Genomic DNA, 27,231 nt, shown 5'->3' on the forward strand with positions numbered 1-27,231 from the left:
GACCAAGCGTTAACCCCTTCGCTACAGACCGCCCCACACACACAAACACACACCAAACACACAGAGAGGCTTAACCCATTCAGACCCAGACAGTTCCAGATTCCCAGGGTACTTACGAGGTGCTCCCTCGGCCATCTCTATGGCTGTGATCCCCAGAGACCACAGATCACTCTGTCAGAGAGAGGGGGGGGGGTAAAGATAGGGAGAAAGAGAGAGAGAAATAGAGAGGGAGAGAGAAGTGCAAGACGTTGGTGAGAAATACTGTTGCAGAGATTGGAAAAAACTAGCTTTCCTCTCTCCCCCTCCTCTCCTCTCTCCCTCCTCCCCCATCTCTCTCCTCTCTCTCTCCTCCCCATCTATCTCCTCTCTCTCCTCCCCCATCTCTCTCCTCCCCCATCTCTCTCCTCTCTCTCTCTCCTCCCCTCTCTCTCTCTCCTCTGTCTCTCTCTCCCCTCTCTCTCTCTCTCTCTCTCCTACCTTGAAGTCGTAGGTGGCGTCTGGGTTCTCGTCGCAGGCGATCACCTCGGGGGCCATCCAGTACGGCGTCCCGATGAACGTGTTCCTGCGGCCCACCGTCCGGTCCAGCTGGGCGCTGACGCCAAAGTCCACTGCACACACACACAGACAGACAGGCGATTAATTGGGACACAACCTTTTACTATGTTCTTGTGTGTGCGTGTAGATGTGTTTGTGTACGTGTGTATGTGTGTGTACCTAGTTTGACCTCGGCGTTCTCTGTCAGCAGCACATTCTGACCCTTGATGTCCCTGTGGATGACCTTGTGCTGGTGGAGATGGGTCAGACCCTGAGGAGAGATAGAACACAGAAGGGGAGGGTATTATCCCGGTATTCACCCTGGGCATCACTAGCTTGTGGGTAATCTGGGGTAGAGTGTGGAATAGAGAGTGGGGGGTAGAGTGTGTGGGGTAGAGTGGGGGGTAGAGAGTGTGGGGTAGAGAGTGGGGGGTAGAGAGTGTGGGGTAGAGAGTGGGGGGTAGAGAGTGTGGGGTAGAGAGTGGGGGGTAGAGAGTGTGGGGTAGAGAGTGGGGGGTAGAGAGTGTGGGGTAGAGAGTGGGGGGTAGAGAGTGGGGGGTAGAGAGTGGGGGGTAAAGAGTGTGGGGTAGAGAGTGGGGGGTAGAGAGTGTGGGGTAGAGAGTGGGGGGTAGAGTGTGGGGTAGAGAGTGGGGGGTAGAGAGTGTGGGGTAGAGAGTGGGGGGTAAAGAGTGTGGGGTAGAGAGTGTGGGGTAGAGAGTGTGGGGTAGAGAGTGGGGGGTATTCACAGCAGTATTACCCTGAGGATCTCTCTACAGATGTAGGCCGTCCACTCCTCCTTCAGGGAGTTCCCCTTGGTGTTCTTGATCAGGTCTGTGACAGAGCCTGCTCCACAGAACTCCATGACCAGCTGCACACGCACACACACGGAGAGTGAGAGAGAAAAACTGAGAGAATAAACACAACTTCTATATAGTCTATGTTTTGGAAAGTAACACCCCACTACACACACACAAAGGCACCCTCTCCCTCCCCTTCTCCATCTCCCCCCTCCCCCTCCCCCTCTCCTCTCCCGTACCCAGAGCTGGTCATCGATGCCAGGAGGGTTCTTCTTGACGAAGGCTCCATAGTACGTGGCGATGTTGCGGTGGTGGCTGTACTTCTTCAGCATGTTGATCTCCGCCTTGATCTCCTCCTCCTCATCCTCAACACACGCACACAAAAAGAAAGTTAGCATGTGTGTGTGTGTGTGAGAGAGAGAGAGTGTGTGTGTGAGGGCTGTGAGTTTATGACACTTACGCCTGTAACATCCATAACCTTGATGGCTGCAAGCTGACCCGTTTTGACATGACGGCCCTGAAAGAGGAAGAGGTAGTGTGTGTGTGTGTGTGTGATCAGGTCCCCAAGCCAGTGTCACTCAGCACACAGTCTGATATGCCTGACTCGTACAAACACTCACGTTCAAACACATTCACTCTCTCGCACACACACACACACACACACACACAATGTGAGCTTCACTGTACAGTATCTAGAGGCACTATCTGAGTTATTAAGAGCTGTGAGCAGTCAGACTGTGTCTCCAGTGTGTACTGTATGTGGTTGGGAGGACATTGTGTGCTTCACAATGTGTGTATGTGTGTGTGTCAGTGTAAGAATGGCAACACATGTACACACACATCTCACACACGCCCACATCACTTCCTCAAGGTTGCCTAGCAACAGGCCCTGGCAGGTTGTTTTGGCAGGGGCCAATGGGGGTGTCTGGGGGGGGGGAGGGGGGGGAGTGGAGGGCATAATTTTCACACCATGGTCCAGACAAGCAGACATGAGAGCTCAGGTCAGCCCACACACACACACATCTTTCTGTCTCTAATACCTCCCACACTCACACACACACACTAACACAGACAAAGACAGTTTATCTGGTTTCCTGCTATTGCATCAGAAACACCCAGTATATCTGACAAGCAGTGAAGCTGACCTACCTCAGTGGGCAAAAAGTCAGAATTAGAGTCAGACCTGTCTCTCACTCTGTCTCTCGCTCTGTCTCTCGCTCTGTCTCTCGCTCTGTCTCTCGCTCTGTCTCTCGCTCTGTCTCTCGCTCTGTCTCTCGCTCTGTCTCTCGCTCTCTCTCGCTCTCTCTCGCTCTCTCTCTCGCTCTGTCTCTCGCTCCCTCTGTCTCTCGCTCCCTCGGTCTCTCGCTCCCTCTGTCTCTCGCTCTCTCTGTCTCTCGCTCTCTCTTTTTTTTCGCTCTCTCTCTCTGTCTCGCTCTCTCTGTCTCTCGCTCTCTCTGTCTCTCGCTCTCTCTGTCTCTCTCGCTTTCTCTGTCTCTCGCCCTCTCTGTCTCTCTCTCTCTCTGTCTATCCTCTCTCCCTCTCTGTCTCCCCTTCTCCCCCCCCCCCTCTCTCTCTCTCTCTCTGCCAGGCATGCTCAGACATGCATCCTCCTCGACCCAAAGCTACCACTTGAACAAAAGAGAGAGCAGCCAGGGCCCTGTATAGTGTAATTATCACCACGCTGGTTCTGACCAAAGAATGGAGAGGGTGACAGAGGGAGACAGAGAGAGAGAGAGAGAGGGCGAGGCAGAGAGAGAGAGAGATGGGGGGGAGTGCTTAGCCCAGTTGTGTACTGTAGCCGACAGTCCCAAAGAGCTGAGCCACCCACAGAAAGGTTACACAACCAGTGAGGCTGGGCAACACACATAAACACACACACAGTCACACACGCAAGCACACGCAAGCACACGCATGCACACACACACCGACACACAGGAAGTGAGCAAGGTTTGGCCTGGGTGATTATGTCAAGCACACTACTGTGTCATTTGTCTTTGGGAGCAGATAGGACGCTGTTCATGCTGATCGAACCCACTTCTCCGGCAAACAAAGTTCCGCATCACAGACTGACAGACAGGCTCTTGGTTTAACCCCCTCTGTTGCCATGGTCTGAACTAGCAGCCTAAAGCTTGAGAATATCCTTCTCAATCCCCCTGAGGCAGGAGAGCTATGTGAAGACACAGACACACCTTGTGCATTCCAGGACTGCAAGACGACAAGACAAGCCCTCACGTGTAAGAGAGGAAAGGAGAGAGGGAGGAAGGGAGAGAGAGAGAGAAATAGAGGTAGACCCTAACCCTAACCCTGCAGGGTCATGGTGAGGGCACACTGCAAGCCTGTCTTTGATTGGACAGTTAGGGGGCTTAAGGGTGTGGCCACTGAGTATTCTCTTATCTGACTGGTTCAGTGTCTTACCTTGTAGACCTGCCCGTAGGTTCCATTTCCAACTAGCTCCACTAGTTCAAATATACCTGCCGGGTCCTGGAGAGAGAATAGAGAGGGAGGGAGGGAGGGACCAGGAAAAGGGAAGGGAGGAAAGTGAACAAGTGAGAAACAAACACTTGCAACAACCTGTGGAATGTAATTGCACTGTCAGAGCAGTCACATAGATCAAGGATATACTAACTATCTATAAAACAAAGAATTATATCACAGAACTTTTAGTATGAGGATGTGTGTGTGTGTTCGTGTGTAGGAAATATCTGAGAAAGTTGAAATCTGTCACATGCTCCCAAAGGGGATTTGCTAAAAACTGATGTCCTACTCAAGGTCAAACAGAACTAATCTTGGAATACTACTCTAGAGACCCAATAACCCATCTACAGTACACTACATCCACCACATCCACCACATCGACACACACTACCACCCCCATTTGGCTGTACGAAACCATTTAAATGTTTTCCTGTTCCTGAAATGTTATCGTGTTTGAATGGGAGGTAGAGATGCATCAGATAATCAGTCAGCCAGGATAGAAAAGGTGAACAATCTAGCCTTTGTCTGATCCTGACCCAGCCTGCATGGGGTATGAGATATACAGGGTTGTGTGTGTGTATGTCGGTTAGTGTGTATGCGTGTGTGTGTGTGTGTGTCGGTTAGGTTGTGTGTTCTGTATGTGTGTGTGTTATGCTAACTTGTGTGTGTTTGTATCCAGGTATCTCTGGGACACTGCTGTAGACAGGAAGAGGAAATGCCTTTCCATGGAGGGTTAGAGAGGGTGCGCAACACTGAAATGCATCCCCAGCACTATGCTTCTAGGCGACCTCGTTTCCAGAAGTGGCACAGATAAAGACACCATAGAGAGAGAGAGAAACGGAGAGAGAGAGAGAAACAGAGAGGGAGAAACAGAGAGAAACAGAGAGGGAGGAACGGAGAGAAACAGAGAGGAACGGAGAGAAACAGAGAGAGAGAAACAGAGAGAGAAACAGAGAGCGAAAAACAGAGAGAGAGAAACAGAGAGAGAAACAGAGAGAGAGAAACAGAGAGAGAGAAACAGAGAGAGAGAAACAGAGAGAGATTGATTGATTGATTGATTGATTAAGTGAGAGACAAGGAATAGATTGAGTGGGCATGAACCAGACATCCTGCTGGTTTGGAGGGGGGGGGGGAGAGAGAGAGAGAGAGAGAGAGAGAGAGAGAGAGAGAGAGAGAGAGAGAGAGAGAGAGAGAGAGAGAGAGAGAGAAGAGGGGGCTGAGAGGTGTTTATATACAGTATGTAGCCTAAGTCAATGTCTCAATGTCAACCAGAGCCGCCAGACTGCCAGATAAAGAATAAAATGTGTCTGTGTAGCATCCTGTGTAGCGTGTAGCATCCTGTGTTCCTTAAGGAGAACACATTACATTCTCCACCTCCCTCCTACCTTCCAATGTCTCGTTCTACCTCCGTCTTTCTCTCTCCATCTCACACACACCTCGGCTCACCGCCCATGGCCCGTCATGTTCGGGCTTGATCTCCTAGCTGCAGGTAAGATCACGTTGCATAACTACGATAATGAGCGCAACTCTCTTTCATCCTCACAGCGCGAGGCTAGAATCTGTCAGTGTCAACACACCCAGCCGAACGGAAAAACAGTTCTGAGAACCGTCCGTCATCTCATACCATGGCTGTGGTCTCCTCTCGTGCCAGGGACCATGGTTATGTGTAAGTGGATTTGAAATGGATGAACCGTGTACTGCTCGGTCTATGACTGCGAGCTGCTCTTACGTTCCTTTGGCTGGTCTCGGTACTGCACCAGTTATGTCTCGTGCAACATCCTTCCACCTTCAAACCGATGCACTGATGAGCGCACGCATGCCACACAAAGCCACATTCACTCTTTAAACGAGCTATCCCGAATAAAACACATCACGAAATGGCGGAACCCGCTTCTACTGCGGTTAACATTGATACTGTTCAACCGTGTTACGGTTGTTTGAGAGTGTGTGTGTGTGTGAAAGAGAGAGAGAGAGAGAGAGAGAGAGAGAGAGAGAGAGAGAGAGAGAGAGAGAGAGAGGAGAGAGAGAGAGAGAGAGAGAGAGAGAGAGAGGAGAGGAGTGTGTGTGTTTGACAGGGGCTGTGCGAGGCCGCACGACAGCCAGCTTAACATCTGCCCCAAATACAGACAGGGCGGCCTATAATAAAATACACGCACGCAAACATTCATAGGCTATACACACGCGCGCGCACACACACGCACAGGCCCTAGGCTTCATTACATCACGTTCCAATTGTTAAGAAAAAAAGGCTATCTGAGGTTTAGTTCTGAGGCGCGTGGGAGGCCAACCTATAGCCTATTACTAGCGTAGGATAGAAGATCTGACGAAAGCATCGAAGCGTTTTATCCATATCTTCACCCCCCACACACACACCCTATCGCTCTCACTGTCGCATGGCTGAATCAGACAGCGACGGGTCGGTATAAGATGAGGTTTTTCTTATACGAGTGGATGCCATCAAGACGCTTAAACCCACTCACCGTTACGGGCTCACGGGCACCGGTGGTTGTTAGGCTAGATGCAGGGAGAGGACATCCCTGCGCACCGCTGCCGTTAACAAGGAAAGGGGCAGGTGCTCACCCCCGTAACACTCGGTCTCATTCAACACACAAGCGCACACTCACCCGTAGTGCAGACAGGTCTATCTCGTCCAGACTCCGGGCCGGGGAGTCGCTAGCCATAAACACAGGACTCAAAATGGAAGCTTCCTCAACGACCATCTACCGAGAGAAGAATCCTCAATCCCTTATACACAGGCCCCCGTTAAATTTCCATTGGATACACGGAAGGATGCTCCCACAGTACACAATCAGTAAATTCCGTCCAATCCAGGGAAAATGCAGCTCGAGAGACCAAGGGAACCGTCGCGCGCACTGATCCAGGTGCTACATGCTGCTGTATGCCGTGGTACGGGCCACACTGCACGGGCGAACGACGAAAACACACAAACACACACACTCTCAATGCAAGAAAACACAAACCCGCGGACACACTCACACACACGCGCGCACAGCAGGAGCACAGCACAGCACAGCGCTCCGGAACAGTGTCAATCTCATGCGCTCCCCGGGAGTGGCCTGCGAGAGCGGCGGGCGGGTCTCCTGGAGATAGTGACGCCCACAATGTCCCAATCACACACTTCTGTGTTTGTGCGTGAGAGAGAGTTTGTGTGTAATACATGTACTAGTCGTGTAGGAAAGTGTCCTTTTCTGTTGAATTTGTTGAATTTCTTCAGGGAGAAGTCAGTGTGTGGTACACTCACACTGACAGACAGTGCATACTCACACGTCCACACTGGTGCCACCTAGTGGACTCCCGGAAGAGAGGAAGTGTGTGTGCGTGTGTGTGTGGGGGGGGATGTTTCAACACAAGAGGTGTGTTGAAAAACAAGAACTAAATAACAGGTGTCTGAAAGAGAACATGATTCAGGAGGTGGATCCAGGATTCAGACTGAGGTGGTTTTCAACATGCGTGTTTTTATGTGTTTATAGGCACACACACACACACAAACAAACGGATAAAAAGGATAAGAGGAGAGTCTTGTCACATTCTACAAGAGTTGTGGAGGTGCTGAGAGATGGTCACATATAGATTCCCCCTGGCTCGAGGAAACATTCTATGTGTGTGTGTATTTGCATGTGTGTGCATGTGTGTGTGTGTGAGCAGAGTTGGCTAAATTGAGAACCTGGCTGCTACCTCACACACCTATACTGAATCCCATCTTGCCACCCTCTCTCTCTCTCTCTCTCAAAGTTGAGTATAAGTGTCACATGACAAACATTCATTTTCACACAGGTAGGTGTTATTCTGTGGCGGGGTCAGACACGGTGTGTCTCAGATACTGAAGGTCAGAGGTCACAGTTCACCTGTTGGTCAACTCATCACGCCACACTGTGCTGTACCTCACATACGTGCCTGACAGCTATTTACAGGGTGCATGCTGGTGTGTCTGTGCGGTTGTTCTAGGACTCGGAACTGTCAGCGTTATGCAAGCATGTGCATCAATTCAGGAAGTAATGATTCATCTGTCGAAGTGGGCCAAGAAGACCAGAGGGAGAGCAGTTGGAGATGGAAGAGAGAGAGTGTGTGTGTGAGAGAGGGAGAGATTTTGTAAGAGTCAGAGACTGTGATAGTCAGAGAGAGAGAGAGAGAGAGAGGAGGGACAGGAAGAGTGTGAGTGAGTTAGAGAGTTAGTGAGAAGAGGAGAGAGAGGGAGGGAGTGACAGAGAGAGAGAGACAGAGAGAGAGAGAAAGAGAGAGAGAGAGAAAGGAAGAGTGACAAGAGAGATGGCGTTATTATAAGGACAGGAATACTTTAACAAATCGATCACCTGCCAGGGGACATGAGCACCACTCTCCCCCCCACACACACACACACACACACACACACACACACACACACACACACGACTGTCTGGCCGATAATAACAGATCAGGACCAGGACAGTTGATGTGAATCAGATATGTTTAATAGTCCATTCTATTGATGCACGGACGATGCAATACATGACACAGTTCTGTAGGTCCTTTGAGAGGGGGAGAGAGGGGCGTTCTGACATCAGAAAAAACAGCTTGTGCAAAAAGTGCAAAAAATTCATATCAGCCATGATGACCAGGAATACAACAGAGAGAGAGATAGAGAGACTGAGAGAAAGGAAAAGGAGAGGAAAGGAGAGAGAGATTGAAAGAAGAGCAGAGAACAGTTATGGTCCCCGCTGTTGCCATAGATACATCATGTTATCAGACAGCTATGAGTGATTTGGCCCCGCTGGACCTTTTTAACACTCACAGCTTGTGAAACAACTAACATTCTGACAGCTTCATGCCTGGGGACAGAATCTTCATTGTCACCAGCCAGGACAGTTCCAGCTAACATGCTAACAGTTAACATGCTAAAGCCTACTATACATGCATATCATATCATGTATTTTTGCAGAGTACACAGAAGTACATGGAAGACACTTTGGAGGCCTGAGCCATTAAGAAGGGGATTGTGGGTAATGTAGTCCTTGATCTAGGAAGCTGACCGATAAAGGTTTTACTATGTAAAAAGAGGTTGATTAAGGCTGAAATATAGTACATACAGAATATCGGGAATGTAAGTGAAGGTTTAATATATTAACAGTAGGCTATCATTGGCACTTCTTGGGTAGTTTTAAATCTTCAATATAGGTGTAACCACTGGTGTTAAGTTTAGAGTTCCCACAGTAGTTATAAACACATTTATGGCAGGAAATAGTCAAGTTATAAAAATGGCTAAAACGCAGTGACCCTTGTCCTCTCTCTGTGAAACCCTTCTAGCTTCTTCCACAGGAGGAGTCTAAGATGCGTTCACCAGCCCCGGTGGTTGCATCGTGTTTGCAAACCGTCCAGGCCACAGGATGGAGGAGCGAATCTTGCCCTCTCCTGGAGGTCTGTGTCCAGCCGGAGCAGGTCTCTTTCCCAGCGTTCCTCCTCATCTTTGTAAACATGGACAGAGTTTTTTTTCTTCTTTCTTCTGTTTTCCCAGACACACGCTCCAGAGTCTGGGGCTCCTTGATGCTGGTTTAGACACTCGCAGCACGTGTGGCGCCTGTAGTGATGCCAGTTGTTTAAGTGTCGGTTGTCTATATACGTGTGTGTGCGTGTATACATCTGTGTGCGTATATATACATGTGTGTGTGTTTACACGTGTGTTTGTGCATGTGTCTACACATGTGTGTGTGTGTACTTGTGTGTATACACGCATGCTCCTCAGGTCCACATCTCCATGGGGACCATGGCTTCCTTGGAGCCGATAGGAGGAAGTAGGTTTTCCTCAGACAGGAAATCGAGGGGAAACTGAACCAGGAAGCCACGGATCTTCTTGAGCTCCTCATGGGCGCGTGCAGGGTCCTCCTTCGCCATAACAGGCTTGGTTAGGTATCCCTCCAGCTCCAGAATGTTCCTCACATCACTGGACGGCAGGCAGCGAAACACCTGCAGATAGACAGGGAAGAAGACAGGGAGGAGGGAAGGAGACAGGGAGGAGGGAAGGAGACAGGGAGGAAAAGAGGAGAGAGGGAGGAGGGGAGGGGAATGGAGGAGGGGAGAGCCAGGGGAGGTGGAACAGGTTGAGGATGGTTGGTACTAGTGTGGGTGTGTAAGTGTCAGAGAGAGTGTGTGCGTGTGTCTGCACGCATGCGAGAGAGAGAGAGAGAGAGAGAGAGAGAGAGAGTATGTGTTTAGAGTGAGACATCTTCCGGTGTGTGTTAGGCGTGATTCAGTACTGTGTGGTGTTCTGTGTGGTGCTCTGCAGGGTTGGTGAGAGTTAGACTGTGAGAGTGTGTGTGTGTTGGGGAGAGTGAGACTGAGAGTGTGTGTGTGTGTGTCTACCTTCTGGTAGATGGTGGCGTTGCGAGCGCAGGTGGTCATCCACACCTCCTTGTAAAAGTGGTCACTGATCGGGTCAGACACGTCAATGGAGGAGTCGGAGTTGGCGCCCAGAATCAACCTGGAGGAAGGAGAGAGAGAGAGAGAGAGAGAGAGAGAGAGAGAGAGAGAGAGAGAGAGAGAGAGAGAGAGAGAGAGAGAGAGAGAGAGAGAGAGAGAGAGAGAGAGGGAGGGAGGGAGGGAGGGAGGGAGGGAGAAAGGAGGATGCACAAGCAAGAGAGAGAAATGCTGTTTGTAGGGTAGGTGTGTGCCATATCCACCTGTGCAATCACACGCACACACACACACACACAAGTATACACACACACACATAGCCTACTTGAAACACTCGAGCCGTAGCTGCAGGGCATAGCGACCAGCCTGGTACTCCTGCCCATCCATCACCGCGGTAACCGTCTCAGAGTCCTCGACGATCACCGCCACCTCGCTGTCACGTTTACCCAGCATGCTCCGGTCGTTGATGTTGGCCGAACCTGCAGCACAGCCACATCTCACACGAAGTACCGAGACCAGCCACCAGAGGGCACTATGGATGCGGCTTTGACGGTTCACCCTCAGAGGGGAAACAAAGATGGCAGGCCGCGGCCTTCCTTACCGATGATGACGGTGTTGTCGTCGGCGATGAGCATCTTGCTGTGGACGTAGATGAGCTCGCTGACCAGGCGGCCCTGCAGCTCGGCGTGTGTCCTCAGCCCGGCCAGAGAGATGTAGTTCATCCACTGGTCGTCCACTGGCAGAGGGTGAGGGAGGGAGGGTTAGAGAGATAGAGAAGGACAGATAGTAAGATATTAGATATAACAAGGAAGTCAGAGGGAGGAAGTGAGAGAGAGAGAGATCGATAGATAGGTAGAGAGACGGAAATAGAGATAAAAGGAGAGAGAAGTAGAGGTGACAGCCCTAACTGCCTAGGTGAACACACGCCTGCACACACTTACTCTCTTTCTTCAGCTGAGATATGATGGAGCAGTCTCCCCGGATCATCGTCCTAGAAGGTGAGAGAAAAACAGATGAGTATGGATCTAGAAAGACGAATGAACACCCCAGATCTATATAAAGACAGATGAATAGTGTAGAACCTTCACATCTCTCTACAGTAAACACAGACCGTTCAGTCAGCGGCGACATGTCCCTGCATCCGAGAGCTCCTTGAACATCAGATTTTTCTCAGAAAGATGAGTCTCTTCCTGTCTAAATCAAGGGGCAGTCTGACTCAAGTACCGTAGCTGTGGAGTACATGTGTGTCTACTGTCTACTGAACAAACGACAGCGACAGAAATGTCCGAGCTGTTTGCCAGACCAAGCCCCTGTCTGTGTCTAAGGTCCAGTACATCCAAGGACACTGAGATAGAGGGGTCCTGGTCGAATTTCAAGGTTGTTATGCTACGAAGGAATGAAAGTTAATGATCCATTCTGTCCACCCAGGAAGGAAAATCAAGTGGGATAGATATGCAAACGCTCTCACACGCACGCACACACGCACACACACACACACACACACACCTGTAGTTGAAGTGCATGACCGCCTGGATTGCGCTGCCCCCTCCAGTGTTGATGTCGCCCTCGAAGCCAGGCACCAGGGGCGTGACCACGTACACACGGAACTTCTTCCCCTCCCTGAGAGACACGTTCACAGGTCAGTCAGTCCGCCAATCGAAATAAACACGGTATAGCTGCAGAGAGACTCGCTTCAGTGTGTGTGTGAGTGTGTGTGTGTGGAGTGGGGTCAACCTGTAGGCCCTGATGATGCGTTCAGCAATGGCGTCTCCTATCTTGTTGAAGACGTGTTTGTTGTCCGCACAGCTGATGAAGAACTGGTTCTGGGGGAGAACACACCACCAATTCACACCTGAGAAGGCTTATGCAGTGCTATGTCATGTTCATGTCGTGCTATGTCATGTTCATGTCGTGCTATGTCATGTTCATGTCGTGCTATGTCATGTTCATGTTGTGCTAATGTAGCCTCATGTCACCCCTTGTGTATTTACCTCTATGTAGATGTAGTGTTGGCTGTTCTGGATGACGTGTTCATAGGCCTTGTGGATGGACTCTTCGTGGTACTTAATACCAGCCGACCAATCACATGCCGACCGCAGGATCTGAGACAATAGAAACACAGTTAAGTGTGTGTGTAGGAGAATGTGTGGCTGAAGAACAGTGTGTGGGTAGGGGTGTGTGTGTAGGAGAGTGTGTGTGAGGGTGTGTGTACAAGAGTGTGTGTAGGGGTGTGTGTGTGTGTGTGAGGATGTGTGTGTGTTACCTGTACTTTAGCAGGGACACAGTTGGGGACCTGGTATCTGAGTTCATGGGCAGTGGTGTAGGACTTGGGCAGGAGGTACGGGTAGGAAAGAGAACGATACTTAGGCTTCATGATCTGGCAGAGAGAGAGAGAAGAAGAGAAGAGAGGAAGAAGGAGAGCGTGAAAGAGACGGAAAACGGCGACGTTCCAAAATGGTAACAGAGACACGTTTGTCTGTGGATGGGGTCCTCCCCACTGGGTTGCTATGGATGAAGCTGTCGACGGTGTTCATGTGACCTCTGACCTTAGTGAAGTTCCATCGCTGGATGAAGTGTCTGGCCACGTCCCGAGCTGCCTTCCCGTGAACCACGGAGGAGATGTCGTGCCAAGGCATTCTGGGAGTTGTATGCCGATCAATAAAGTCTGAGACAGCAGAGAGGAACATCAGGACACACTCCAACTAAATGAACTACAGTTTGTGTGAAGTGGGAGGGAGGGAGAGAAAGAGATACAAAGACAGGAAGAGAGAGAGGAAGAGAGAGTGAGAGAGATGGGCATGTGAGAGACAGAAAGAGTGGCGTGTGGCGTTCTTGGAAGTCGCTTTGGATAAAAGCGTCTGCTAAATGAATGTAAATGTGTGCGAGTGAGTGAGTGAGAGAGAAAAAGAGGCACGTGAGAGAGAGAACTTGCGTACCATCAAAGGGTTTGTCCAGTTGAACCCAGTCCTTGTGGACAAAGTTGCAGTAGTCTTTCCCATGCCAGAAACGTGTGTCTCCAACCAGCTCTCCCATACCTGTGTGTAGACTAGGCACAGAGTTGCTCTCTGACACGCGCACACACACACACACACACACACAAACAAACAAAACTTTTATTAAAAAATGACACTTCCTCTACAGTACTTGTGCTTCCTAAAGCATCCATTAGGGGGCAAAGGGGACTGCAGAGAGTTGAACACAGGTAGAAGGAAAAACTGAATTTATGAAGCAACAAGTTTGGTGAAAGGATTACATCTGAGTGACTTCTACTCCAGAAAACAGAGCCAACACTAACAGACGGGGAGGAACAGACAAAACAGCGAAGGTTTAAAAGCAGCATGCTACATAACATGAGGGTATTATCCCCACAGGGCTGGGATGAGGGCAGGGAAGAGGATTGGATTGAGGCTTGGGGAGCTGGCACCACATCATGGCTTCTTGAACATTCCTGGATCTAATCAAAACCTGCTGCGTGGCCAAATATTATAGCCCAGTAGAAACGGATATTTCTAGAGTCTGACGGGCACCCAGTGTCTGTAGCTCTGGCTTGAGGGGGGAGGAGGGACGTGCACTTCTGTTTCTCCTCAGTGGCTGAAACAGGATATTCAGCTCACGACATGAAACTCCAGATGTACAGTAATACCGTTCTCTGCACAGCTCAAAGAGAGATGTACTGTCACACACACACTCACAGACACACTCACAAGAGTGATCCGAGGTCTCCACACTAAAAAGTGCAGACCGCTGAGAAAGAGACCACTGCAAAGCACACTGGGAGATGGAGTTCAGCAGTGAGGCCGTTAAAGCCACGCCCCTAGAGCTCATCGCCCAATCAGCTGACTGACTCACCGGCTTGAGACTGCCCGGTGGGCGGGGCCATTATCAGCTCTGCCAGTCTATTGGGTATCAGATTGTGCTGACTGGTGACGCTGTTTGACCAACCTGAACAGAGTGTTTCAACTCTGTCACACTACAAAGACTACAAACAACAACAATATGTACTCATACACTGAAATGTTATTGTTTTAGCACTGTGTCTAGTAAAATAGACCATTCCTTGACTCCTGACCAGTTAGAACTATGCATTTCTGATCCTTGATCTTCATTGTGCGTGTGCGTAGGTGTGGGTTTGTTTAAGTGTGCATGTCTACAAGTGTGTGTGTGTGTAGGTGTGTAAGTGTAGGGGTGTATGTTTAGGGGTGTGTGTGTGTGTGTCAAGGTGTGCGTACAGGTTTTTGTGGATGTGTACAGGTGTGTGTAGGTGCATGCATGTCTAGGTGTGTGTATGCATAGGTGCGTATCCAGGTGCATATCTAGGTGTGTTTGTGTGTGTACAGGTGTGTGTGTACTCACTCCCGTCTGTGCTCTCCACACTGCTAACGCTGTCAGCGTGGGCTAACCCGTGTTTCTGCAGGTGTCTCCTCAGGCTGAACCGGGTCTTCCGGAGCCTCCCCTGCCCCTTCAACTTGGGCTGGTCCTCAGAGTCCGTTACCACCGCAGCCTGGCTCTGAGCCCCAGCACCATTGCTGGGAGCTACCATGTTAGAGGGGGTGCTCTCTGTCTGTGTACACGTAAACAACATTTATGATAAAGTCTTCAGTTTTAACATATAATTGTGCCATATTCATTACTTCACTTGTTCCTACTATAAAATGGTATTTTTAAAATGGAAGTGGAAATAATGTGTTTTCAAATGAAAATGCAGTGTTGGAGAGGGCAAAAGCAGAGAGATAAGAGAGAAGCAAGAGAAGAGGCGAAGGAGGAGGAGAGAACAGACAGAGCGAGGTAGAGGTTGCTGGTGTTGATCACACAGACCGGTCTGATCAAGTGACACTCCTTGTGTTAGTCTGTGTGTGTGTGTGTGTGTAAGAATGACTTTATATATGTGTGTGTGTGAATGAGTTTGTGTGTGTGTGAATGAGTTTGTGTGCGTGTGTGTGTGTCAGACCTCCAGAGCGACGGAGCGGGACACACTCCCTACGTCCGTGAGACGATGTTCCCGGTCGTCCCAGCGACCGTACGCCAGGTCGATCCCACCCACGAACGCCACTGATTGGTCGATGACGATGGTCTTCTCGTGGTGTGCCCAGAGGTAGACGGACGAGGAGACGTGGTCCGGGTGACGCATCACCTAGGAGACGGACACCCGCAGAAACACACCTTAAACACACACGCACGCACATAAACACATGGCCATGAACACACACACACACCCACACACACCCCTACCTTGATGTTGGGGTGCAGATGCATGAGAGTTCTCTTGCTGTATTCACTGTTGATGCCGATTGCTAGCTCCACCTCCTTATACAGCATCACAAACACGTGCACGCCCTGTTGCTACGGAGACCAAGAACAACCAACGCTCATTATCAGAGTCAACCAAGATATTATCCCACAATCCTTGAGTAAACAAACTCTATTGCGGAAATAATAAGACCAACAGCAAACAGGAGCATGTTATATCAGAGTTTGCACTACATCTTGGGTGCACTAATGACGATGAGCATGGACAAGGAATGGACCAATAGGAGAAGCTGTTGCCGTTTACCGCTTTGCGCTTCAGGATGTGGTCAAGACGCCACCGGTTGCCCTCGACGACAGGCCTCTTCAAAAAGATCTCAGGGCTCAGCCTGTAAACAAGCACATGTTGAGGACACACACAAATTTATTGCACACACACACACGGTCATGTGAGGTGTGTGTAATTGTACCTCTGTCCCAGACAGTAACATATCTGTTTGACCAAGAGAACTTGGAGGTGACCGCCTGGTGCCCTCCATAATCACACACACACACACACACACACACACACACACACACACTCACCACCAGTCTGTGATGAAGATCTCTTCTTTAGCCTCCTCCAGAGCATCTGCTAAATCTGCCATGTACGGCTTTCCATTCACATACCTGCCCCGGAACACACACGCACACACGCACACACGCACACACGCACACACACACACACACACACATCAGACACATCAGACACATCAGACACTGCACAGACATAATCCCCCAATCACACACACCTCTTTCACTGCTACTTTCAAATAGCCAATTAGATGGAATTTAGAATGCCTTCATTAGCTCGTTTTTACATTGTGCACCATTCTATCCTTTTAGTCACTTTCTCTCTATCACAAGCCACCACACACACACACCACAGGTGTAGTGTTGCCCTGGCAGGGAACAGGTGATGAGCAGGGGGGAGTCACTTTCCCTCTCTTTGTGTCCGGTTACTCCAGCGAGACCCACTCTGGGCCAAACTGGCCCTGTGCCTGTAGCACCCAGCCTGCACCTGGGCCAAAGCTGCCCTGAACAGGGCTAACCCTGTCCCTAACAGAACTAACCCTGTCCCTAACAGGGCTAACCCCTGTCCCTAACAGGGTTACAACTGTCCCTAAAGGGCTAAACATGTCTCTACAACGCTAAACCTTTCCTTTGGCCCTGTGGACTGACCAAAAATACATTTCAAAACATATAAACAATCCGGGTGGAGCGATCGGGTGGAGGGGTTGCCACGGTTACCATTTGGCAGGGACGTTGATGTTTTGGCGGGCGAAGGAGCCAAAGCGGTGATCGGTCAGGAAGGCAGCGCCGTGTTTCTGGACGAACTGCTCGATGGCCTGACCCCACCAGCGGGCGTGCCTGTAGCTGCTGCACTTGATGACCAGGTTCCTGCACGCACACACACACACACACTTTAAAAATGAAAAGACGCCAAGTAACTCTACCCAGACATGTCGGACTCGGAAGAACAACCTTGCCTTAAGTAGGCACCTCCAACCTGCACAACCATGCAAACACACACAGCACACACACACATCAGGATTCCTACATGGTCTCCGCCTCCCCACACAAACACACACACACCTTGAGAGGCTGTCTATGCGTACTCCATGTTTGGTCTCCGTGTCTTTGGAGTCCATCTTGATGTTGAACTCCTTGTCCACCAGCAGGACGAAGGAGATAGCCCCCGAGTCTGTCTTCATGTAGAGCAGGAAGGAGTCCTTCACCACCAGCCAGCTGCACACACACACACACGCACGTTTCTATACCTGCATTATCATCCACATTCACCTCGTCATACCTCTTGAATAATGTATACTTCTTGGTACATATTTATGAGATAGAGAGAGATAGAGAGACAGTGTTATCTTTGTTGAGGCCCTCTCAGTGTCCAGGGTGTTTTACAGCAGCAAACCGAGGCAGAGCAGGGCATGGACACCCCACACTGGTCAACTGACCGTTTGGACCAGCGATAACACATCTTGCTGTGACCACAGCAGTTGAGACCAGGGATACGATGACCTCCTGACCTCTTGTGGATCATCCCCTCCCTGAAGGAGGAGGAGGGTTAGAGGAGGAGGGGAGGGAGGGAGTGAGTACTTTTTATTTATTAAGCACACTAACACAGCAAGGCTGACTGAGGTGCCAAACAAAAACACAAAAAAGACACAAAAATACATAGTAAAAACCAAATACAAAACAGTCAATAACAGTAAAATAAGTAACATTACAACTCAATAGGGAGTCAGGTGGCTGAGCGGTTAGGGAATCGTAAGATTCAGTAATCAGAAGATTGCCAGTTCGATTCCCGGCTGTGCAAAATGACGTTGTGTCCTTGGGCAAGGCACTTCACCCTACTTGCCTCGGGGGAATGTCCCTGTACTTACTGTAAAGTTGCTCTGGATAAGAGCGTCTGCTAAATGACTAAATGTAATGTAAATGCAATAGGTAGTGGGAAACGCCAGAGCATATAAGTGCGTTTTAAGTTTGGATTTCAAAACAGACAATGAAGAAGCCTGCCTGATAAAAAGGGGAAGTTGATTCCACAGCCTAGGACCGGCAACTGCGAAGGCTCTATCACCTGTACGTATGCAGCGTGACAGGGGAGTGTATCAAAATTGTGACCTAATGGGTGCGTGTAGTTGTATGAGGTCCGAGATATACAAAGGGGCCTGTCCATTTAGAGCTTTAACAAACAATAACATTTTAAAATGTATTCTATACTGGACAGGAAGCCAGTGCAAAGAGGCCAAGGGGAAGAGGGAACAAGGGAGGGAAAACCAGATCTCTGTTCTATAACAAAGTAATACAATGATGTTACATAAAAGAGATCCTTACAAGCCCTTAGGTCCCAGATCATGGATGAAGGAGAGCTGGCTGACATCTATAAACTCCATCTGAGAGAGAGTAGAAGAAAGAGAGAGAGAGAGAAGGAGGGAGGGAAAGAGGGAGAGAGAGAGAGTGGGGAAGAGAGAATAAACGTCGAGTTACTCCTTGAGTAAACATTCGTCAATATTTGCCATCAGTTTCATCTGTAACCACCTCCACCATTAGATGTCATTATGAGTTGGCTTTATTGAGTCTCACCGTGGCATGGTAGTTTCTGTACATGGACATCTTCAGCAGCTTGTTTAAGTAGTCTTCCAGCTGTTTCTGTTACACACACACACACACAGACACACACAGACACACACAAACATTAGGGCACACACTCCACAAAAGTCAGGAACTGTTGACGCTCTCATCAGCAGTGATTTGGCAAATGGCGTACCCTCCTGCTGGACACCTGCTCCTCGCGGGCCAGCTCGTCCCCGCCCCCCCGGGGCAGCGTGGGGATCTGTCTGGCCTCCGTCCTCTTCACTGTGTGCCTCCTCACCGTGTGGCTGGGGGGAGGAAACAACCACGCCTTCAGCTGCAGTCCATACAGAGTGTGTGTGTGTGTGCGTGTGTGTGCCTACCGGCGTGTGGGCAGAGCGTGTGTGTGTGCCTACCTGCGTGAGGGCAGAGCGTGTGTGTGTACCTGCGTGAGGGCAGAGCATGTGTGTGTGTACCTACGTGAGGGCAGAGTGTGTGTGTGTACCTGTGTGAGGGCAGAGCGTGTGTGTGTGTGTGTACCTGCGTGAGGGCAGAGTGTGTGTGTGTGTGTACCTGCGTGAGGGCAGAGCATGTGTGTGTGTACCTGCGTGAGGGCAGAGCGTGTGTGTGTGTACCTGCGTGAGGGAAGAGCGTGTGTGTGTGTACCTGCGTGAGGGCAGAGCGTGTGTGTGTGTGTACCTGCGTGAGGGAAGAGCGTGTGTGTGTGTACCTGCGTGAGGGCAGAGCGTGTGTGTGTGTACCTGCGTGAGGGCAGAGCGTGTGTGTGTGTACCTGCGTGAGGGCAGAGCGTGTGTGTGTGTACCTGTGTGAGGGCAGAGCGTGTGTGTGTGTACCTGCGTGAGGGCAGAGCGTGTGTGTGTGTACCTGCGTGAGGGCAGAGGGATCCTCATGAAGGTCTTGTAGCGGAGCAGCTCTCTGTGCAGCTCCATGAAGTGCTTCTCCTTCCTCTTCACCACCCAGGAGAACTCGCCGTGACGCAGCTCGATCTTAAACACCGCCGGCAGGGACTGCAGGGAGGGGGGTGGAGGGGGGGGGGGGGGGGAGAGGCAGGGGAGAATGAGTGAGTATGTGAAAGAGTATGTGAGGTGTCATGTTTGAGGTGTCATGTTTGCTGAGTGCGTGCTGAGTGTGTGTGTGTCGGCGTGCGAGTGTGTCCACCTTGTTGACACTCCTCTGGGCGGTGATGTCGAAGCGATCCTGGGCTGAGGTGAACCTCTCCACCTCCAGGATCTTGGCGGTGACGGGAGCGGACAGGAACACACGGGCCTCAGACTCCTTGAAGGCCACGGTGTCGTACACCGCAGAGAAGCCCTTACGCGCCTCTGCACGTGCACACACACAAGCACAATCGTTGAATCCAGCATCAGAAAAGTATTTTTTTGCACACCGACAACACACCCGCATCACACATGTCACACGCACAATCACTCAATCCAGCTTCAGTAAAGCCACACACATCGCACATTTCACACACGCACACACTCTCACACTCTCCTACCAGTGTGATTGGTGTCTGGAGTGTCGTATTGCCCGTCCTCCAGGTCAAGCTCACGAGTGTCCAGGTTCTCCATGATGTCACTCATATCCGTGGCGACCAGTTGCAGCGTGCTGGTGGTTTTATCAGTGGGGCGCAGCATGGCTAACAGTCCGCCAGGAGCCCCAGGCTCACCTGGAGGACAGGTAGCAAAGGCACAGTGTCAGGGAGGCTTGGCGCTCATGCTTCACAGATATTTCTTTTAAAATCATGCATGAATAAAACTACGAGCAGTGCTAAGATGTTCATTCAAAGACTCTAGGCTTGGCTAGGCTAGGCTAGGCTGAACTGAACTAGGCTAGGCTAGGCTAAGCGTGGCTCGACTGCTAAGATAATACTGCTATTATCTACTGCTAAGCAACAGGGAGGCCAGAAAGCACGGGGGCAGGAGAATCGCTACGCATCGCTGTCGCCAAAACCTGCTCTCTTATCTCTGCTGAATGCTGTAGACTGTTCTGCTGTCTCCCCATCCCTCTCTCCTTTTTCGATCCCTCCATCCCTCCATATCTCTCTCTCTCTCTTTCTCTTCCCTCTATCCATCCATCTATCTCTCTGGTCACACACAGATCGTAGACTAATCCATCAACAGGATTCCAGCGAGGGGACCTGCAGGAAATGCCAAATCTGGGATCATTCCAGATTCCTGTGTGTGATTGCTAGAATGTGACTGTGAAAACAGGCCAGTAAGTAGAGAATGCAGGCTCAGGTGTGTTTCTGTTTGTAGGCCGTAAACTGTAAGTATTTGTGTGTGTGTGTGTGTGTGTGTGAGTTGAAGACTCACTTAAGATACACACACAGTAGGTGAAAACAGGTACAGGCATGTGGTCAAACACACACACACACACACCAGAAAACTCTTAGATAAAGCTGTCTCATGTTCAAGAAGCATGGGTACATGTGTGTGTGTGTTCTTTTTATTATTCTGTGAAACACAGAAACTTCCCTTTTGGCCACCTCCTGTTTGGGTAAGGGGAGTCACCATGGTAACAGATGTCAACGCAGTACTGGGTTCTGTGATGTCATGGACAGCAGGTCTGGCAGCTTTTTCCGGAAAGTTTTCTTCACAGCAGAAAGAGCCTCTCCCTTCCCCACCTCGGCCTGCTCTCCACTCCTTTCTTTTATTTCGAAATAACCCCAGTCACTTTCATCTTTCGAGTCCTCTACTCACGTTTCCAAAAGTCCAGGAAACTGGACATGAATGAGGAAGAGTTCGCAAGTATTGAAAACCACAGACAGTGTGGTTTACTGTTGTTGTTTTTTATTTATTTTAATATTCCCCCTTCCTCGCTCCATCAAGCTGTCCTCTCTCCCTCTCTCACTCCGTCATTCTCCCTCTCTCGTGGTATGGAAATACAACTCAGTAATGCAAATGATGTGTGCTTCACAAACATGAAATTACTGTCATCCCCAGGTGACCCACACACACATATATAAAAACACAGTAATAAAACGAAACAGGACGGAGAGGGTGGAGGAGGAGAGAGGGTGAAAGAGGAGACGGAGGGTGGAGGAGAGGGAGTAAGGAAGGAGGAGAGGGAGGGCAGGGAGGAATAGAGAGAGGGTGAAGGAGGAGAGGGATTGGCAGGAGGAGGAGAGGGATTACAGAAAGGAGGCAGGGCAGTTAGATCAAAAGAGGAAAAGAAAGGGTCTAAAAGGGAAACACTGAAAAGGTTTCCGAGATGAATAGACAGCACAAAGCGTGCTGGAAAACCATTTCACAGTACTAGGATCCCAGCTTTTCTTTATCTTTCATACACTCATACAAGAGGTGAGGGCTAGAGTTACAGTCCTCGACCGAGGCCAGGCCTTCTGAGAGAGCCACAGAATACAGTTAGCATATTTTAGTGTGAGGCAGACCAGTAACATTAAACCCAGCCCTGACAACAACTTTAACCTCCAAACCCCTAAACCCTCTCCCTGGTCCAACCTGAGTTGTGTTTCTCATCCATGCCCACAGTCTGTGCCCTGGGACAAACCCTGTGTGCTGTTCTCCCTGGAGGTCTGCTCCCTCAGGGGGCCAGTGTGCCAGCTCAACCCCACCAGCACTCACTCTAATTGGGTACAACAAGAATGATTGACCCCCCACCAACCTAACCAACTGGATCTCTCACCAGCCAGGTGGCAGAGTGTTGAGTCCATGCACCGACACACACACAGGTGGATAGTTTGTAGACACACATGTACACACACATAGACACTCAAATGCAGGGCTATCTCACACAGACAGACAGACACACACACACATGATGGTAAGTCACAGAAGCTTATTTCTACACACAGTATTAGTCTTTGCTAATACTAGCATTGGTTAAGGAATCAAATCAGCCCTCACCCTGACAGAAACCCACTCCTGCACAGCCAGTCTGAGATTACAGAACAATACCAGCACGATCCATCTCCTGGACCACACACACAGTTCCAAGTGTACTGTACACACAGTACCTAAAGAGGTACACCTACTTGGACACACATGCGCTATGAACAGGACAATAAGATACTTATTGAGCTACTACAGAGAGCTTCCACTGACCTGTCCCCTCCCTGTTTTAGGGACAGCCATCATGTCCTCTCACAAGTTCCGAAGGTTTGCTCTCTTTCTTTTCCTGAAAAGGAGCGTGTGTGTGTGTGTGTGTGTGTGTGTTGCTTCACAGCGAGAGTCTGTGAGTGTGAGAAAGAATGAAGGTGCAAAAGAGAAAGGAGGAGGAGGTTAGAAGGGAGGAGAGAGAAAGTAGGGAGGAGAGAGAAAGAAAGGAGGAGGGCCAGGCACTGCAAGTGCAGAGGAACAGAGAAAGTCCGGCCTCATTTGCCAGAGGGATGTCCATAACTACCAGATGACCAATGGGAAATAGGGGTGGGACTTTCTTTGTCACACCTGTCTCTCCCAGTCGCACATATATGAAGGTATGTGGGGGTCACCTCCCAGAGTATCTGTTTGTCTCTGAACTATCTGTGTGTGTGTGTGTGTGTGTGTAAGAGAGAGAGAGAGAGAGAGAGAGAGAGAGAGAGAGAGAGAGAGAGAGAGAGAGAGAGAGAGAGAGAGAGAGAGAGAGAGAGAGAGAGAGAGAGAGAGAGAGAGAGAGAGAGAGAGAGAGAGAGAGAGAGAGAGAGAGAGAGAGAGAGAGAGAGAGAGAGAGAGAGAGAGAGAGAGAGAGAGAGAGTCTTTCTGCATTCACCTAACAATGTATTTGTATCTGCGTGCATGCATTCACATGTGTGTGTTCCTGTGAGCAAGAGACAAGAGACATACAGACAAACAGACAGACAGAGAATGTCTGTTAAAAAGAGCATTTCATTGAGATAATGAACACTGAACAAGAGCACTGGTTTGAAATGTGTTCATGTAACAGGCAGTAGCACACACTAAATCCCAGCCAGGGTCATGTGACTCATTGTTGACATTCCAAAAAACGGACCCAACATTCTGATTCACACCCACACACCACTGGAGAAACCAACTGGGAGGGCATGGCTGTACCCTGCCGGTGACACAAAACCAAGACTTCCTCCTCAACATCTTTAATTAGAGTGAAAGGCCCTGATTAAGGACTCAGCCTGGGGGTCTCTCTGACAGCCAAGGGTGCATCTCAACAGTCTAGGACGGTTTATTTCCCCATTGTTCCTGACCGTCTCTCTCAGAGCAGAGGATAGCATGGAGACAGGAACACAGATTAGGATGCACCCTCACTCAATACAATAAGGAGACCTGGCTATCTACAGTCGCCCTCCAGGATACGTCTATAAGTCTAGCAGAGGAAAAGCATCAGGTTGAAAGGGTCGATGCTGCTACCGTCAGAAAGGTTTCCTCAGAGAACCTCCTCTTTCCTACTGAGAAGATCAGCACTACTGGAGGAGCAACTGTAACAGAGAAGTGGCTTTGAAGAATTCTATGGAGGAAGAGAATCCACAAGCAATCATTTCCTTTCACTGCGTTTTCACGTATAGATTTCGGAGGCCGAACAAACCAAAAAGTTTGTAAATCAGTTGTAAATGTTGGGACCCAGCTGTGTAGCGGGTCCTCTTTGTGGAAGGACTCCCAGCTGGGTTGGGTCCAGTTCTGGACAGAAAACCAGAGAATCAGGCAAGCGGCTGCAGTAAGATTACAGCATGTGTCTGACACACTACTGCCCCTTACAGGTCAACCAAGCTCACTGCACACTACAAACTTTCACAACAAGGTACAAGCTTGTGCACACAGGGAAAGGCACACACGCACACACAAACACAACACACATACCCTAAGAATAAGTATCTATTGATAAGATATAATAGTTTTTGTATTTCCAGTGTAAAGAGTTATTGTATGTATCTGGACATCATGATGACACATCTTTAGTAACTACGGGGGATAGGGAATCCTGGCCTACTGTGTTTCTGCAGCAGGCCATCACACACACACACACACACACACAGATCAGCAGAGCTAGAACCGTCCATTGTATCATCCACTTCCTCATTCTGCCAGGCATGTCACACATTGTGTCACTCAAAAAAGGCTTCTCAAAATTGCACTCGTCTCCGCCAATACTGTGAAACAGCAACCAATAGCCTGTCTTTTTCTCTTGATACCGTATCGTTATCGGTAGAGCATTTATCTTTTTTATCTACGATGGGATGATCCTTTGGTTGAAAAACAAGCCAGTTCTTGTTGCTCTTAATAGTCCCCTCCTGTCCATCTTGTGACCAGCTCTGCCATATTCCTAGATTAAGGCAGCTACCACACCCTTTTTCATGGTACCATATATGTGTGTATGTGTGTGTGTGTATGTGTGTGTGTTTGTGTGTGAAAGATAGTGTTCAAAGAGAGATTACAGTTATTGCTAATAGGGTTCTAGAGTTGAACCCCTCCCACCACACCCACTGCCCCTTGATCTGTGTATCTCTCTCTCTCTTTCCCTCCCTCTCTTTCCTTCCCTCTCTCTATTTCCATTCCTCTCGCTCTCCCTCCCTCCATCTATCCCTTTCTCTTCTCCATCTCCCTCTATCTACCCTCTCTCTCTCCCTCCCTCTGTACACACCTACAAAGTCAATCAAGCACTCCTATTTAGTGTGTGACTGAAGGGCAATATAACCATTCTAAATCAATACACACTAAAGTAGATCTTGCATGTTTAATCGTGGCTTAAAGGCTTTATGGAATATACAGGTAAACAGTCAGTCAGTGTCCAATTCCACTCTATAAAACACTTGGGGGACATGTCTGTCTTTCAACACAGCCTACAGTTTGCAATGCAAATGGCAACATAACACCCGACGATGAGTTAACGACCGTCATTTCATAGACATATTAGTATTTTCCACTAAGCTCATCTCACTCTGTTTCTATAAAACCAGTATTAAGAACAATGTGAGTAAAATATGTGGTTCAATAGACTGCGGCGACATGACGTTTCCCTGAGTTAGGACATAAAGGTTTTCAATCAGCAATGTTCATTTAAAGCAAACATTAAGTGTTTGCTCGTCTATCTTCACGTGGCATGCCGCCTGTCAATTTTCCCTTAACAAGAACACGTTTAAGTTCAGCTTTTTAAACGACCCGTAAGGGCCAGTATCGCGTAAAATCCTCAGAATAGTGTCACACCAAGTAGATCAATCGCACTATAGCATGTTAACTCGCACATGGTTAACTATATGGTCGGTTATCAAGATGCGCTGGCTGAAGTATATGTAGCCTACTGCTGGCGCCAGTCATTTACTGCAGTGGGCCACCTCTGCAGCCGACTGCGATCTCTCCAGCGTACTATAGGTTGTAGTATATGCATTTAGAAACCAATCATGAAAACTATATTCAGACCACAAAGACTGTCGTCAAGCGATGTTTCAACTGTCTGGAAACTTTGGCACTTTGGCAAACGCACCTAAATATATTTATAATTGTAATGCAATTAAACCAGCAATGATTTGGAGAAATTGAAAACATAACCGTACCTGTTTAAGTAGAAGTAGAAGGTTAAATCCGCGTGTACCCAGTCCAGTGACAGGTCAGCAACTACACTGAATGTGAACGAGTGACGTTTCACCAACCCCAGGGAGACGCAATCGCTTCCTCACTCCAACCACGCCTCTACAGACACGCACAGACATGCTGCGCGCTCATACACACACACACACACACACACACACACACACACACACACGCACACACGCACGCACGCACGCACGCACACAAACTCACCCCTCTCTTTCTCTCTCTACTGATGACATTAACGAAGAAATCCTGCAGGTGCCATAAACCTGTCAGTGGTATGTTTATTTCCAATGCAAGAACTGCACGCCCACCTCTCTCTCTTCTCTCGCTACCTTTCTCTCTCTTTCTCTCTCCATCTCTCTCGACCTGTTGTTGTCAAGGAACGATTATTGTTATTTTTATCTCTCGCTGGTGTGCGGTTTAAACACTTAGTTCAGAAGAACAGCTAGATTGATTGCGGGGGTCACCGCTCAACCCACACGCAGCGGAAGAGCCCCGTGCATTCAAGAGAAGACTCGTATTCATCTGCTCTGTACATCACATCAGAACGGGTGGGTGGGAGGTGGGGTTTGACCGAAGGAATGACACAGCGACTTTCTGTAGCCTAAATGGATCAACCGGATTTGTGTTTTGATCATCTGGTTCTGAACCAACCAGTTCCAGCCAAACCTGTTATGGATGAATAGGCCTACCTGGTCCAAACCATCTTAGTGTGCAAATGAGGGGCGAGAGGCTTGCCATGCAGTGTTGGAAAGCTTGTTTGTGTTTATTCCTCAACTGAAGAAATTGTATTACTGGCGATCAGGATTTTTTTATTGGGGCTATGTGGGGCCAGCTGTGTAAATACTGCGGTTTTAACGGAAACGTTTATTAGTTCAGATTAAACACAATAATCATGAATTCTATGAAAATCGGATTATTGGCCAACTCTTTTGGGGGGCAAAAAACGTGCAAACGTGAGAGCGTTGTTGAAAACGAGAACTGCAAGTCCGATAATGCTAATTCTTGCGTAATACTTGATGCTTAGGCACGACATCCGAAAACAAAAGGCAATGCTAGCATTTCAAAACAAAAGTCCCAAAGGTCTGTGGGATTCTTTATCCCACACCGGACTCTGCTGTGGCACTTTT

General features: G+C 49.2%; 2 protein-coding genes across 4 annotated transcripts in view; both read right to left on the bottom strand.

Annotated features, from left to right (window-relative positions):
* Positions 1–6,851, bottom strand: part of tnikb (TRAF2 and NCK interacting kinase b) — a 25,057-nt gene extending 18,206 nt beyond the window's left edge. Inside the window, exons 1-8 of the mRNA XM_062480342.1 lie at positions 6,431–6,851; positions 3,747–3,812; positions 1,792–1,848; positions 1,571–1,696; positions 1,292–1,402; positions 715–805; positions 478–608; positions 117–171 (exon numbers count right to left, since the gene is read on the bottom strand). Of these exons, the coding sequence (XP_062336326.1) occupies positions 117–171; positions 478–608; positions 715–805; positions 1,292–1,402; positions 1,571–1,696; positions 1,792–1,848; positions 3,747–3,812; positions 6,431–6,526 (733 nt within the window). The 5' untranslated portion in view covers positions 6,527–6,851. The remainder of the gene's footprint in view (positions 1–116; positions 172–477; positions 609–714; positions 806–1,291; positions 1,403–1,570; positions 1,697–1,791; positions 1,849–3,746; positions 3,813–6,430) is intronic.
* Positions 6,852–9,207: 2,356 nt separating this feature from the next.
* pld1b (phospholipase D1b) overlaps positions 9,208–27,231 on the bottom strand; it is a 45,969-nt gene continuing 27,945 nt past the window's right edge. The window contains exons 1-26 of one of the 3 annotated variants that reach the window (XM_062479150.1): positions 26,062–26,217; positions 20,101–20,271; positions 19,761–19,924; positions 19,467–19,609; positions 18,778–18,889; positions 18,594–18,659; positions 18,345–18,403; positions 17,465–17,557; positions 17,091–17,243; positions 16,746–16,895; positions 16,041–16,124; positions 15,763–15,844; positions 15,441–15,551; positions 15,160–15,342; positions 14,565–14,772; positions 13,148–13,276; positions 12,758–12,876; positions 12,475–12,588; positions 12,203–12,313; positions 11,946–12,034; positions 11,718–11,831; positions 11,153–11,202; positions 10,813–10,947; positions 10,537–10,690; positions 10,161–10,278; positions 9,208–9,764 (exon numbers count right to left, since the gene is read on the bottom strand). In XM_062479150.1, the coding sequence (XP_062335134.1) occupies positions 9,540–9,764; positions 10,161–10,278; positions 10,537–10,690; positions 10,813–10,947; positions 11,153–11,202; positions 11,718–11,831; positions 11,946–12,034; positions 12,203–12,313; positions 12,475–12,588; positions 12,758–12,876; positions 13,148–13,276; positions 14,565–14,772; positions 15,160–15,342; positions 15,441–15,551; positions 15,763–15,844; positions 16,041–16,124; positions 16,746–16,895; positions 17,091–17,243; positions 17,465–17,557; positions 18,345–18,403; positions 18,594–18,659; positions 18,778–18,889; positions 19,467–19,609; positions 19,761–19,924; positions 20,101–20,239 (3,105 nt within the window). In that variant the 5' untranslated portion in view covers positions 20,240–20,271; positions 26,062–26,217 and the 3' untranslated portion in view covers positions 9,208–9,539. Of the gene's footprint in view, positions 9,765–10,160; positions 10,279–10,536; positions 10,691–10,812; positions 10,948–11,152; positions 11,203–11,717; positions 11,832–11,945; positions 12,035–12,202; positions 12,314–12,474; positions 12,589–12,757; positions 12,877–13,147; positions 13,277–14,564; positions 14,773–15,159; positions 15,343–15,440; positions 15,552–15,762; positions 15,845–16,040; positions 16,125–16,745; positions 16,896–17,090; positions 17,244–17,464; positions 17,558–18,344; positions 18,404–18,593; positions 18,660–18,777; positions 18,890–19,466; positions 19,610–19,760; positions 19,925–20,100; positions 20,272–22,666; positions 22,833–26,061; positions 26,218–27,231 lie in introns of those variants that run through there. The other 2 variants (XM_062479149.1, XM_062479151.1) reach the window with 2 other exon arrangements.

The sequence above is a fragment of the Osmerus eperlanus genome, chromosome 15 (genome assembly GCF_963692335.1).
Source record: "Osmerus eperlanus chromosome 15, fOsmEpe2.1, whole genome shotgun sequence".
Lineage (NCBI taxonomy): Eukaryota > Metazoa > Chordata > Actinopteri > Osmeriformes > Osmeridae > Osmerus > Osmerus eperlanus.